This window comes from Lampris incognitus, chromosome 1, assembly GCF_029633865.1.
Source record: "Lampris incognitus isolate fLamInc1 chromosome 1, fLamInc1.hap2, whole genome shotgun sequence".
In the NCBI taxonomy this organism is placed as follows: domain Eukaryota; kingdom Metazoa; phylum Chordata; class Actinopteri; order Lampriformes; family Lampridae; genus Lampris; species Lampris incognitus.
The window spans coordinates 26,513,423-26,528,917 of record NC_079211.1 but is presented as its reverse complement, the minus strand read 5'-3'; the positions used below and the strand labels follow the sequence as shown (position 1 = coordinate 26,528,917).

The 15,495-nt window shown below is 43.8% G+C and overlaps 4 protein-coding genes across 4 annotated transcripts in view; all 4 read left to right on the top strand.

The window, feature by feature from the left end:
* Positions 1-15,495, top strand: part of LOC130122884 (protocadherin gamma-A11-like) — a 311,235-nt gene that overhangs the window by 31,130 nt on the left and 264,610 nt on the right. The gene's annotated exons all lie outside the window — the stretch shown is intronic.
* LOC130126535 (protocadherin gamma-A11-like) lies at positions 470-2,866 on the top strand. Its single transcript, XM_056296105.1, has one exon. It carries the CDS (start codon positions 470-472, stop codon positions 2,864-2,866), a length of 2,397 nt encoding a protein of 798 aa, XP_056152080.1.
* LOC130126519 (protocadherin beta-15-like) lies at positions 5,159-9,333 on the top strand. Its single transcript, XM_056296081.1, has 2 exons — positions 5,159-7,549; positions 9,316-9,333. The coding sequence occupies exons 1-2, from the start codon at positions 5,159-5,161 to the stop codon at positions 9,331-9,333; spliced, it is 2,409 nt and encodes an 802-aa protein (XP_056152056.1).
* LOC130126509 (protocadherin beta-16-like) lies at positions 11,237-13,681 on the top strand. The gene has a single exon (XM_056296070.1). The coding sequence runs from the start codon at positions 11,237-11,239 to the stop codon at positions 13,679-13,681; it is 2,445 nt and encodes an 814-aa protein (XP_056152045.1).

Below are 15,495 nucleotides of genomic sequence, written 5' to 3'. Positions count from 1 at the left end.
TGTAGTATACGCAATGCAAAGTTTACCATGCAACGTACAATATTTCTTCTTTTTTTTTAAAGGCCATTCGCCACTGAGTTGTGTACTGATGTTTTCTATACAACGTTACATTTCCAGCAATGTGTTGCATCCCTTCACTGGTAACTGTATTTGCATGTTGCTCTTATTCTAAAAGCGCGAACGATCCAAATGGCGGGTCCCCTTCCCGCACTGTATGTGGCACGGACGCGTTGTGTCGCTGTTGGCCAGCTGATGTAAAACACTGCACATAGCTTCTGGCGGGTTCGCCTCTTCTCCACCCTTTGTTCCTTGGCACAGCGTATCCATTTTCAGTACGTTTTTGTGGAATCGTTGAACTGTTTTGTTCTTGTGATCGACCCTATTTAGCCTGTCTCGACTTTATTCCTGACCAGAACAGCTTGGTGCATTTAATACATTTCCTCGCGGATGTCGAGTAGCCTTTAAAACGATGGCGCATCCAGGATTTTTCAAGCTTAGCCTCGTCGGTCTCTACGGGGTCTCTCTGCTTGCACTGCAAACTGTCTGTGTGGATGTGAGCTATTCCTTCCCGGAGGAGATTAAACCCGGTTCTGTCATCGGGAACATAGCCAAGGATCTGGGATTGGAGATCCGCAGCCTGCCCCCTCGCAAGGCCCGTGTGGATGCGGAAGGGAATAGCGAACAATACTGTGATATTAATATGAAAACTGGGGATCTGAGGGTGGCCGAGCCGCTCGACAGAGAGGGTCTCTGCGGGAAGAAGACGTCGTGCATTCTGAAGCAGGAGCTCATTTTGGAGAACCCGCTGGAACTTCATCGAATAATTCTTCACGTCGAGGACATTAACGACAACGCTCCGCAGTTTAAAAGAGACGTGATTCGACTGGAAATACGCGAGTCCGCAGATAAGGGCACCCGTTTCCTTATAGAAGAGGCCAGTGACGCAGATGTAGGTCAAAATTCTGTCCAGAGGTACGAGCTGAAAAAGAGCCAATATTTCGGTCTGAATGTTGACAGCAGCAGAGTTGAGCTCGTGCTGGAAAACGAGCTTGATCGAGAGAGAGAGCGCGCTGTTAGTTTGACCCTTAGCGCTGTGGACGGGGGCACACCACGGAGATCAGGTACCGTAGCGATCCACGTCACTGTACTGGATGCTAATGATAATACCCCGGTGTTTGACAAGTCCGTCTATAAAGCAAGTCTGCCCGAAAACTCTCCCATAGATACTGCTGTAGTCACGGTGACTGCCACTGATGCAGACGAAGGTGTGAACGGGGACGTGACATACGAGTTCGGGCTTGTGTCAGCAGAGGATGAAAAGATATTTTTCATAGATGGCAAAACGGGGCAAATTAGGTTAATTGGGACTGTAGATTTTGAGAGGAAAACGTCATTCGAGCTGCCAGTCACGGCTAAAGACGGTTTAGGGCTGACCTCGTATGCCAAAGTTAGCATCAATGTTATTGATGTGAATGACAATGCTCCTGTCGTACATTTAAAATCACTGCGTAACCCCATACCAGAAAACGTATCGCCTGGTACTGAGGTTGGCATCATTAACGTGCAGGATCGAGATTCTGATAATAACAGACAGGTCCGCTGCTCCATTCAACAAGACGCTCCTTTTAAGTTGGTTCCTTCCATCAAAAACTATTATTCTCTGGTGACCACTGCTGAACTAGACCGTGAACTAGTATCTGATTACAACATCACAATCACTGCTACTGATGGGGGCTCTCCTCCTCTTTCCTCCTCTAAAAGTCTTCACTTATCTGTAGCTGACGTCAACGACAACCCACCTGTGTTTGAGGAGCAGTCCTACAACGCCTATGTGACTGAAAACAACAAACCTGGATCTACTTTATGTTCCGTTAGTGCCCTAGACCCAGACTGGAGACAAAACGGTACAGTGATTTATTCTATTTTACCTGGAGAGGTGAACGGTGCCCCGGTGTCCTCCTATCTCTCCGTTAACGGAGACACGGGGCTGATCCACGCTGTCAGGTCGTTGGATTATGAACAGTTCAGGAGCTTTAAAGTTCACGTGATGGCGCGAGACAACGGTTCTCCTCCACTCAGCAGCAACGTGACCGTCAGTGTCTTCATAACAGATGTGAATGACAACTCTCCTCAGATACTTTACCCCGCCCCGGAGGGACACTCCTTCATGACTGAACTCGTCCCCAAAGCAGCTCACGGGGGCTCTCTGGTATCCAAGGTGATAGCGGTGGATGCAGACTCCGGACAGAACGCCTGGCTGTCCTATCATATAGTCAAATCCACTGATCCGGGACTTTTCACTATTGGTCTGCACAGTGGAGAGATCAGGACACAGCGGGACATTTCTGAATCTGACAACATGAAACAGAATCTTATTGTGGCAGTGAAAGATAACGGACAGCCCTCTCTGTCTGCCACCTGTTCCATGTATTTACTGATTTCTGATAACTTGGCTGAAGTGCCAGAACTGAAAGACATGTCTTATGATGAGACTAACTCCAAACTGACCTCTTATCTGATCATCGCGCTGGTGTCAGTCTCCACCTTTTTCCTGACCTTCATTATTGTCATCCTGGGTGTGAGGTTTTGTCGCAGGAGAAAACCCAGACTGTTGTTTGATGGAGCGGTGGCCATCCCCAGTGCTTATCTGCCCCCTAATTACGCAGAAGTTGACGGAACAGGAACTTTACGCAGCACTTACAATTATGACGCTTATCTGACAACGGGCTCTAGAACCAGTGACTTCAAGTTTGTGAGATCTTACAATGACAACACACTGCCTGCAGACCAGACTCTGAAGAAAAGTCCAACTGATCTTTCCGAGGTATTTGGAGAGTTCGACGAGTCTCCTGAGGTAAGCCCGTAAACTTGTATATATATTCAAATATATAATGCGGCCGTTTACATGGTGAAGTTGAAAGTGATGATTTACAAAGAGGGACATCAAGCACCTGACTTTATTTGCAGACAGTCGACTGCGCCGACTCTTTGTTGATTTTCTTTACTGCCTTAACAATCAAACAGTAGTTGGGTCGTTTTACATGATATGGTTTGGATCCGAATTTAAAATGAAGAGTATAGTGCACTGGGGAACATATCTTGGAGAGCTGGTGTGGACGGAGTCGAGAGTCAGAGATGTTTTTTAAATGGCAATTATCGTGTCCCATACACAGCACCTTCTTAATTTTTATCACACCAAAAGTTTGTATTTTAATTGACATTGTCTTTTAGAATCTATTCAAATTATGAACCAACGACTTTATATCGGAGGAACACGTAAGAAGCATCTTTCTTTCATAGCTATGACGAATATGGTATGTTGTGACGTCACTTTTCATATCTGTCGCACGGTCAAATATATTCAAATGCCAACATCACTGTAATCGGGTGGGAGTTAATTGCTGTTGCAAAGTGATCAGCGGGTGTGATGAAACCGCTGGTGTCAACAGGAGAAGTCACCTGATCTTAATGATAGGGCAGAGACGTTTCACTTCCGGTCTGACGTGCTTGTAGCGTTGCAATCCAGTTTCAGATCGTGTTGCTGAAATCCCCCCCCCCCAACTCCTTCATCTTGCATCTTATAGGTCCTGTGCTGATGTGTAGGGATATGTGTTGTGAAGTAAATATACACAGGGCAAAACCAACGCTCTCTATTTTCAGTTGCTTGTGACGTCATTGTGAGTTTGGTTGAGAAGCCTTAGTACTTTTAAAATAATATCGATAATTTTGCTTGGCTGAAATATTGAAAACTCATTTTTGTCTAAATGTCAGCTGTCATCTGGTGTCACTTAAAAATACTTGCCCGTCAAACTTTTGATTCAGTTTAAGAAGAAAAGTGTTTCCTCTCAGTGCATAATCACTTCTTTTAACATAGTTTAAATATTTTAAATCCAAAAGCTGTGGAAGCTGAAAGTGGACAAACGTTTGAATATTTGAAGTTGTTTTTTTCTTCTTTTCAGTAAACTTCGTTTCACTTTGCTGTAAATGCACCTTTTCATTGACCAGTCATTGAAATTAAGACTGCTTGTTGTGTTTTGTTTGACACAGAGAAGAAATTATTTGTAACGGTGGCTCTGACAATGAATGCTGAAAGGAAAGGAAAAAAAAGGTTTTATTGTATAAAGTTAGCGAAGTAGTGAGTAGAAAACAAGATGTTTTCCATGTCTTGCTGTTATGAGGGAGAGGATGTTTAGATAAGCGTCCTTTTTCATAGAAGGTTCACTAAGCACAATAATCCCAGAAGTACACGAGCAACTTTAACCTGACATGTTTTAATCTATCTGTCTATCTGTCTGTCTGTCCGTCCGTCCGTCCATCTATCTATCTATCTATCTATCTATCTATCTATCTATCTATCTATCTATCTATCTATCTATCTATCTATCTATCTATCTATCTATCTATCTATCTATCTATCTATCTATCTATCTATCTATCTATCTATCTATCTATCTATCTATCTATCTATCTATCTATCTATCTATTTATTAGAATCAGTGTTATTGGCCAGGTGTGTCTATGCACACGAGGAATGTGACTCCGCTTCATAGCAGCTTGTAGCACTTGCAGACTCACAAAAAAACCACAAAAAACACCGAAAAAAACAGAAATAAATAAATTAAACAACAACAGGACATTGGAGGCAGACATGTATGCACAACAGCTATGTCACTACTAGAGTTTAGTAACGGTTGAGCAATAAACTATGTCAATATATTATACATTGTTGCTTATATAATATATTGCCCGTAAACTAAACTATATACCATACCACGACTCCAAAACCCAGCATGCTCTTACAATGACATATTCTCCCTCTGTCTGTCTCTGTCTGTCTCTGTCTGTCTCTGTCTATCTCTCTGTCGGTCTTTGTGGTTAGTATTAGACAAACCATAGCATCTCGTGCTCATTCATAAGTTTTTTTAATGTGTAATATCTGAAAAATACCCACAGTGTCGCTGTTCACTTGCTCATGTGAGAGAAAACCTCTTCTCCACCCACTGCCATAACCCAGCAGCCCATTAGCCAACACAGGTCTTTGTTGTGGACACGCTGCAGATGGCATTCACCAGTAGATTATTTTCATAAGATTTAGTAAATATAATCTTAAAGAGTAACTTAGTTAGAAGGTGTGTCTGTAACCTATTTCCATGCAGCAATGACTAACAAAGGAAAATCGCTGCTGTTTCTTCCTTTCTGCTTTGCTTTTGTCGTCCACTTAACCGACGGAGACCTAAGCTATGCTATTCCGGAGGAGATGAAACGCGGATCCATTATTGGGAATGCAGCCAAGGATCTGGGACTGGAGGTGGGCAGATTGTCCGCTCGTAAGGCCCGTATCGACTCCGAGGAAAACCATCAACGTTATTGTGAAATTGATTTAAAAACAGGCAATGTGCTCGTCGGAGGACGCATAGACAGAGAGGAGCTCTGCACGGAGAAGGCTTCTTGTGTGCTTAAACTCGAACTGGTCCTGGAGAGCCCCTTGGAGCTACATCGTGTTTCACTGCTGATTAACGACATAAATGATAATTCACCCGCATTCCCAAAGGACAGGATGGAATTGGAAATAAGTGAATTGGCTGACAAAGGAGCTCGATATCGCGTTAACGAGGCACATGACGTAGACAGCGGACAGAATGGCGTCCAGCAGTACATCTTAGAGAAGAACGACCATTTCATTTTGTCTGTCCGTGCGGATTCCGATGGTTTGAAAAACGTGGAGTTGGTGTTGGATAAAGAGTTGGACCGTGAGGAAAAATGGGATCTAAGTCTGGTCCTCGTTGCAGTGGACGGAGGCAGTCCGCAAAGGTCGGGAACTGCCATTATACACGTTATAATATTAGACGCCAATGATAACGCCCCAGTGTTTACAGAGGTCGCCTATGAAGCGAGTCTACCTGAAAACTCCCCTCTTGGTACTGTTGTGGTTAAAGTGAGTGCTGCTGATGCAGACGAAGGAGTCAACGGAGAGGTGAGCTATGATTTCAGTCGCATTTCAGAGAGAGGGAAAAGGGCATTTTCATTAGACAGCAAAACTGGAGAGATAAAGGTAGCTGGACCGGTTGATTTTGAACAGGACTCTAAATATGAGATGCGCATCAGTGCCAAGGATGGATATGGCCTTTCTTCCGACTCCAAAGTAGTAATTCATGTTACAGATGTAAATGACAACCCTCCTCTTATATTTCTGAAATCCCGTCATAACCCCATACCAGAAAATTTGCCAATTGGTACAGAAGTTGGTATCATTAATGTGCAGGATAGAGACTCGGAGAACAACCGACAGGTCCGCTGCTCCATTCAGCAGAATGTTCCCTTTAAACTGGTTCCGTCCATCAAAAACTATTATTCACTGGTGACGACGAGCCCACTAGACCGCGAACTAGTGTCTGATTACAACATCACAATCACTGCTACTGATGAGGGCTCTCCTCCTCTTTCCTCCTCTAAAAGTGTTCAGTTATCAGTAGCTGACGTCAACGACAACCCACCTGTGTTTGAGGAGCAGTCCTACAACGCCTACGTGACTGAAAACAACAAACCTGGATCTACTTTATGTTCCGTTAGTGCCCTAGACCCAGACTGGAGACAAAACGGTACAGTGATTTATTCTCTTTTACCTGGGGAGGTGAACGGTGCCCCGGTGTCCTCCTATCTCTCCGTTAACGGAGACACGGGGCTTATCCACGCTGTCAGGTCGTTGGATTATGAACAGTTCAGGAGCTTTAAAGTTCACGTGATGGCGAGAGACAACGGTTCTCCTCCACTCAGCAGCAACGTGACCGTCAGTGTCTTCATAACGGATGTGAATGACAACTCTCCTCAGATACTTTACCCCGCCCCGGAGGGACACTCCTTCATGACTGAACTCGTCCCCAAAGCAGCTCACGGGGGCTCTCTGGTGTCCAAGGTGATAGCGGTGGATGCAGACTCCGGACAGAACGCCTGGCTGTCCTATCATATAGTCAAATCCACTGATCCGGGACTTTTCACTATTGATCTCCACAGTGGAGAGATCAGGACACAGCGGGACATTTCTGAATCTGACAACATGAAACAGAATCTTATTGTGGCAGTGAAAGATAACGGACAGCCCTCTCTGTCTGCCACCTGTTCCATGTATTTACTGATTTCTGATAACTTGGCTGAAGTGCCAGAACTGAAAGACATGTCTTATGATGACACTAACTCCAAACTGACCTCTTATCTGATCATCGCTCTGGTGTCAGTCTCCACCTTTTTCCTGACCTTCATTATTGTCATCCTGGGTGTGAGGTTTTGTCACAGGAGAAAACCCAGACTGTTGTTTGATGGAGCGGTGGCCATCCCCAGTGCTTATCTGCCTCCTAATTACGCAGAAGTTGACGGAACAGGAACTTTACGCAGCACTTACAATTATGACGCTTATCTGACAACGGGCTCTAGAACCAGTGACTTCAAGTTTGTGAGATCTTACAATGACAACACACTGCCTGCAGACCAGACTCTGAAGAAAAGTCCAACTGATTTTACCGAGGTATTTGGAAACTTCGTCGAGTCTCCTGAGGTAAGCCCGTTAATTTGTCCATGTACAACACGGCTTTTTACTTGTTGAAGTTGAAATTAGTGATTTGCAAAGAGGGACATCAGTAGACTAAATAGCTGATGCAAGTTAAATCATTTCACTTTAGGCCTTAAGTCTTCACAATAATAAAACCGATAACTGCTAAATAGGCTAATGAGGGACATTGCGTGCAATACAGTTGATTGTCGTTTTTTCAAATGTGACTGTCGCGCATCTGAATTTAGTTGAATTTAGTTTAGTCAATAAACTACGAAGTCTATATATTTTTTTACTTTCTTGCCAAAACAGTCAAGCAGTAGTTGACTCATGCTAGATAATATTATATGTTTGGATGATCCGAAATGTAAAATGAGCAGTAGAGTAATGCACTGTGCACCATGTCTTGGCGAGTTGGCTTGGGAGAAGAAGTCGAGAGTCAAGAGAACTCTTTTAATAGCAATTCCCTTGTCCCATACACTGCACATCCTCGGAGATACTTTTGTAGTCACACATTGGAAAATGGCTACCGAACAATGATATCTATTCCTTTAGTTAGTGTGTGATACCTTTCAGCCGGCCAACTGCGTAACGTCAGTGACGTCATTGGTCACCTGATCCAGGGTCTCAATCGTGTAACTTGTTCTGTCAGTCACTTAAACATGGTCGCCCACGATTATTCGTGGTTGTAGGGCTGCACACGCTGGCCGGTCCAGCCAAAACCGTTGCACTCAACTTTGAAGCCTCTTTCCTAAATGTCAGCTTGAAGTTGCGTGTGTGTGTGTGTGCGTTAAAGTTTGCATGTGCGTGTTTGTTGCGTGTGTTTAGAACTTCTTCATATGTCGTATGATTATTCCGTGTGAAAAGCTAATTCAGCTCTGAGTTGTGTATTGGAGTGTGTATTGAGGTTTTCCATAAGAAGTTACACTTCTTATAAAGACAGCACGCTGCATGCTGACTGAGGAATGTCTCCTGTGTGGAGCCTGCGTGGAAGAGTGAGTGTGCGGAATGCCCTTTAATCACTCTCAGCAGCACACGACTTCCACCGGAAGTCATAACTGGCGACATTAGTCAAAGTCACGGTCCTAAGGTCAGTCAGTAACTGTCCTCTACACACTTCGAGTCTAACCTCCAAACAATCAACACAATATCCAAAATATGAACACAATATTCAAACACATCAACAATTTCAATAACACCAACAGTCCCATGAGCCACTGCGCTCCTACAGCACGGAGCCGCTAGAAGTGGGAGCGACTGGTTTTGGAGAGGTATTAGCTGGTCTTGGCGAAACACGAGAGCCAGGCACATTGTTTTAGACAACTAATTAGACAACTGCAAAACACAAGTTTGGAGATAGAGGCATTTAATCATTACAAAAGTTTGTATTTTCATTGACACTGTCTTTTAGAGTCTATCTAAATTATGAACAAATTATTTTATGAAACCGTGAGAAGAACATTTCTTTCATAAATATGGCGAATATTGTATGGTGTGAGGTGATTCCTTATAACTGTCTCACAGTACAATATATCCAGATGTCACCATCCATTGTCATCGGATGGGGGTTAATTGTGGTGGTCAAGTTATTAATGGTTGTAATGAAACCCTGGTGTCAGCAGGACAAGTTACCTGACCTTAATGATAGGGCAGAGACGTTCCTCTTCCGGTCTCCTGTTCTTGTAGCGTTGCAATCAAAGTGTCTGTTCGTAGCGTTGAAATCCCACCAACTTATTCATCTTGCATCTTACGTGTTCTGTGCTTTTGTGTAGGGATATTTATCAGAGTAAATATGCACATGGAGAGAGCCAGCTTGGGAATTTTGTCAGGACACCGACGATGGGATCTTTAGGGACCACAGTGAGTCAGGACCTCGGTTAAATGTCTCATCCTAAGGACGACATCTCATAGCACAGTGTCCCCATCACTGCACTTGGACTTTAGTATTTTATTATATTCTTTTATAATTAGAACCAGAATGATAATTCTAGCTTACAAAGGATTGCTCAGTTTTCCACTGCTGTGTTAGTGATGAGCTCGACATAATATTCTCCGTGTCCGTTTCATCCCACTGAACTTTCCAAATCCAGCGGAACTTGACAGTTCATTATAAAGTAGTTTAAACAAAGCATATCTTGGGTTGATTGTAAGAATATAGTGGTGCGTAATACTTGTGCATGTTCCTCTCCGACTGTGTTAAAAAACTCGACTCACAAGTCCGCCACATCATCTCTGTCCATGGTGCTGAAATGTCTCTAAACGGTTGGTGCTCGGACTTCAGTCTGTCAATGTTTGTCCCTTTTCAATTGGAGCATTAACTTTGCTTTGCCAACATTTTGAGTAATGTTGTACTTGTTGCAGAATACTCTTGGCTTTGACTTTAGACATCTTAGAGACGTAAATCAGATCACATATTGGAAACTGGTAATTATAATAAAAGTTGAAGAATAGTTTTTTTCCGTTGTGCATCCTTTAGCTTCAATAGTTCTTTATCTGGTGATCCCATTGCAACTGTGCTTTTAGTCACGATCACATATTTAGCGCCTCCCAACACACACACACACACACACACACACACACACACACACACACACACACACACACACACACACATCCCCTTTTTAAGTGTGGTGGTTGTGGGAGATTTACACTTGTCTCACCTTTTCATTTAGTTGAGTTATATTTCTTCTTACTAACACATGTTTCCAAATCATCATCAAGCAGATTGAATACAGAAGCATATTGCAGTTCACATGACATTGCACATATAATTGTCTCAGTTAGACACACAGCATTTAAGATAGTACACAGTAGAGAAGACCATCCAGTACAATATAATATATGTTTCATATCTAGTCACTGCTTGAAAATCTCTCATCTTTGTGGAATTAATAGTTCTGCTCTTTACAAAGCAAAGAGCTATTACTCGCTAAATTCATTTACACACGTCCCTGCTCAATTTAGATTTTCTTTGTAATCTCGCGTAACTTTAAATGTCTCGTGTGGGCATCCGACCAACCTAAATTCCTTTCAAACGCAGAACTCTTTTGGAAATAAAGCGAGTTGTGAATCTTCTTCTGATAAATTATTTGTACGCAGCTTGCTCCCCCACAGCAAGTCAAGTAAGATTGTATTTCATACAGTGTAAGCTCCATGTGCTCCACACAACAAATATGAACGAGAGAGAGCGAGAGAGAGAGAGAGAGAGAGAGAGAGAGAGAGAGAGAGAGAGAGAGAGAGAGAGAGAGAGAGAGAGAGAGAGAGAGAGAGAGAGAGAGCACTAAGCACAGCCAGGGAACGTAGACCTATCCATATACTATATATATATATGTGTGTGTGTGTGTGTGTGTGTGTGTGTGTGTGTGTGTGTGTGTGTGTGTGTGTAGAGCTCAAATTTAAATAAGGTGGTGTAATTCTACTAAACCATTCTGATATAATTATTGAGAGCTATACTTTAGTTATGCTCGTGGGGTCGCTATGTACCAAGGAAAGCACAATGTAACAACCCCTCCTTCCTCCATTGTTGAAACAACTGTGGTTTCCGATGCGGTGTCTCGGGTACGGCAGTACGAATGAGATCTAAGTCTGCATTAATATAATAGCACGAATCATCTCATCAAATCGCTTGGCAGTCGATCACCAGCTCTGGATTGATTTTAGATAAAGACGCACGTGGCGCAGGTTATGGCAAAGATGTCATATGGATTTGGATTGACGCTGGATTTCTTTGCCGTTGTTTTCCTTTCTCTTGCCCTGCGTTTTGCGAGTGGAGACGTAACCTACTCTCTAGCAGAGGAGATGAAACGCGGGTCTGTTATTGGAAATGTCGCCAAGGATCTCGGCCTGGAAACGAGGACACTGTCCTCTCGTAAAGCTCGTATTGACACTGAAGGGAACGGCAAGCGGTATTGTGACGTCAATCTGAACACCGGGGATTTGATCGTTGCAGACAGGATGGACAGGGAAGGCCTGTGTGGTAAGAAGGCGTCGTGTGTTTTAAAGGAGGAACTTGTGCTGGAGAATCCTTTAGAGCTGCATCGGATAAGTCTGCATATTCAAGACATAAACGATAACTCGCCACAGTTCATTGAAAATATGATTTCATTTGAAATCCGCGAATCAGCTGTGAAGGGGGCTAGATTTTTACTAAATGAAGCCCACGATGCAGATATCGGTTCCAATACAGTGCAGACCTACAAGCTGCAAAGAAACGAGCATTTCAGCCTGGATGTCAACACGGAGGGCGCAGGACGCAAACACAGTGAATTGGTTTTGGAAAAAGAATTAGACCGGGAGCAAGAGAAGGAATTAGACTTATTGCTCACAGCAGTGGACGGCGGCAACCCACAGAAATCAGGCTCCGTAGTAATTCACGTCACCGTGCTGGATGCTAACGATAACGCCCCGGTGTTCAGCCAGACCGTCTATAAGGCAAGTCTACCTGAAAACTCTCCTCCAGACACTGTGGTGGTGACAGTTAGTGCTACTGATGCAGACGAGGGACCCAACGGCCATGTAGTTTATGACTTTGACCATCTTTCTGATGAATATGTGGCTTTATATTCGCTGGATAACAAGGCCGGTGAGATACGAGTCACTGGGCAAATTGATTATGAAACTGAGCCATCCTATGAGCTGCGTATAAGAGCAAAAGATGGAGCAGGTCTGACATCATATTGTACAGTAATCATAGATATAACAGACGTTAATGACAATGCCCCGGTGATAAATTTGATATCACTAATCAACCCCGTGCCTGAAAACGTGCCACCTGGTACAGAGGTGGGCATCATTAACGTGCAGGATAGAGACTCGGAGAAGAACAGACAGGTTCACTCCTCCATTCAGCAAAACCTGCCTTTCAAGTTGGTTCCTTCCATCAAAAACTATTATTCTCTGGTGACAACGGGTCCATTAGACCGCGAACTAGTATCTGATTACAACATCACAATCACTGCTACTGATGAGGGCTCTCCTCCTCTTTCCTCCTCTAAAAGTGTTCACTTATCTGTAGCCGACGTCAACGACAACCCACCTGTGTTTGAGGAGCAGTCCTACAAGGCCTACGTGACTGAAAACAACAAACCTGGATCTACTTTCTGTTCCGTTAGTGCCCTAGACCCAGACTGGAGACAAAACGGTACAGTGATTTATTCTCTTTTACCTGCGGAGGTGAACGGTGCCCCGGTGTCCTCCTATCTCTCCGTTAACGGAGACACGGGGCTGATCCACGCTGTCAGGTCGTTGGATTATGAACAGTTCAGGAGCTTTAAAGTTCACGTGATGGCGCGAGACAACGGTTCTCCTCCACTCAGCAGCAACGTGACCGTCAGTGTCTTCATAACGGATGTGAATGACAACTCTCCTCAGATACTTTACCCCGCCCCGGAGGGACACTCCTTCATGACTGAACTCGTCCCCAAAGCAGCTCACGGGGGCTCTCTGGTGTCCAAGGTGATAGCGGTGGATGCAGACTCCGGACAGAACGCCTGGCTGTCCTATCATATAGTCAAATCCACTGATCCGGGACTTTTCACTATTGGTCTCCACAGTGGAGAGATCAGGACACAGCGGGACATTTCTGAATCTGACAACATGAAACAGAATCTTATTGTGGCAGTAAAAGATAACGGACAGCCCTCTCTGTCTGCCACCTGTTCCATGTATTTACTGATTTCTGATAACTTGGCTGAAGTGCCAGAACTGAAAGACATGTCTTATGATGAGACTAACTCCAAACTGACCTCTTATCTGATCATCGCGCTGGTGTCAGTCTCCACCTTTTTCCTGACCTTCATTATTGTCATCCTGGGTGTGAGGTTTTGTCGCAGGAGAAAACCCAGACTGTTGTTTGATGGAGCGGTGGCCATCCCCAGTGCTTATCTGCCCCCTAATTACGCAGAAGTTGACGGAACAGGAACGTTACGCAGCACTTACAATTATGACGCTTATCTGACAACGGGCTCTAGAACCAGTGACTTCAAGTTTGTGAGATCTTACAATGACAACACACTGCCTGCAGACCAGACTCTGAAGAAAAGTCCAACTGATTTTACCGAGGTATTTGGAAACTTCGACGAGTCTCCTGAGGTAAGCCCGTCAATATTTGTATCTGCAACGCGGCCATTTGCTCGGTGAAGTTGAAACTAATGATATGGAAATACGGGTATCATTACACTAAATATCTTATTCCAGTTGAATCATTTCATTTTATTCTTTCATATGTCTTCCCAATAACATCAATAACTGCTAAATGGGCTAATGAGAGAAATCACGTGCAATACAGTTGCTTCTGTTTTGTTCAAATGTGACTGTCGAGCACCTGAATTTATTTACAGACTATAAACTGTGGTGCAGCTTGTTAGTTACTTTTCTTACCTGCCTTAGCGGTCAAACAGTAGTTGTGGTATTCGACATGATATAGTTTGCTCTGATGATCCGAAATTTAAAATTAGCAGTGGAGTCTCGCTCTTTGGAACACATCGTGTCTATCTGAGGAGAATGAATGAGTTGAGAGAGAGATGACTTTTAAATGGCACATCCCATGTCACATACGTCGTATGACCCGGCAATGAACTTTCATTTTCCACACTGAAAATGCTTACCAAACAATCCCGCCCCAACCCACTACTGGATACATTAGTCACAATCACGGTCCTACACTCATTAGTCAGTCAATTGGATGTCTACATAGTCCGAGTCAACCCCCCAAACAAACAACACAACCACAAAAATCATAACACGAACAAAATCACTAAAACAACTACTTCAATATGAACTTTAACCATCCCAGAATCCCTTGCTCTCCCACAGAATAGAACTGCCGACAGCCAGAGCGATCGTCCTCTGCTTTCACTACAATAAAACCATTTTCACGTTACAGACTAGGGGAAAAGACTAGGTTAAAACCCATTATATGTCTGGACCGTGTATGGTCAGTGCTCGAAATTGTGGTCAATTTGTTACAGTGATAGTCAGTGATAGTGTCTATAATGTTAATTCGTGGATATCAAATGTTCATCTGTAAATGTATGTAGTGGTCCCAGTAATAGTTGTTGTTAAAGTGTACTGAAGTAGCAAATCACGTGATATGGTTAAGCTATGTTCGAATTAAAAAAAAAAGGTTGTAAATGCGGTTGCAAGAACAGTGCTTTCCACTCATATATTGGGGTGTTTGATTTGAGAGAGAAGGTAATATAATTGTAAGTATACCTATTCTAATTGTCTGCTAAACCTCCCTCCTCTGTCATCTTCTACTATCTGGGGATGTCTCTCGTTTTCCCAGGCTGTCGCTGTGTTGAGTGTTTTGTCAGAGTGATTGTTATTTGGGGGGAGTTATCTGTGCGCCCTCCCTCCTGGCTCCCGGTGTATGGAGAGCTGTGCTCTCTCCTACTGTGCTCGATGCTGCACTGCTATAGTACGTAACCACATGTGGAAACAGCAGCAATATATCCCTTTCGTTAGTGTGCGATATCTATCAGCCGGCCAATCGTGTAACCTCAGTGACGTCGTAACTTGTTCTGTCAATCGCTCCAACTTGTTCTCTTCGTCACTCAAACATGGTTGCGCACGGATATTCATGTTTGTAGGGCTGGCCTCGCCGGCCAATCCAGCCAAAAACATTGCATTCAAATATACTATGAAGCCTCTTACCTCTCCTTCAGCGTGAAGTTGCGTGTGAGTGCGTGCGTATACACGTGTGCATTTCAGTTTGTGTGTGCGTGCGCAAGTGCGTGCATGCATGTGCGCGCGAGCATGTGTTTACGTGCGTGCATGCGTGTGTGTGTGTGTGTGTGTGTGTGTGTGTGTGTGTGTGTGTGTGTGTGTGTGTGTGTGTTTGTGTTTAGAGCTGTCTTCATAATGGATGTTGTATGGTCTCTTTCACGTATCTCTTCATGTCTTTGTGTATTATATGCAATGCAGAGTTTACCATGTAATGTACATTGTTCCTT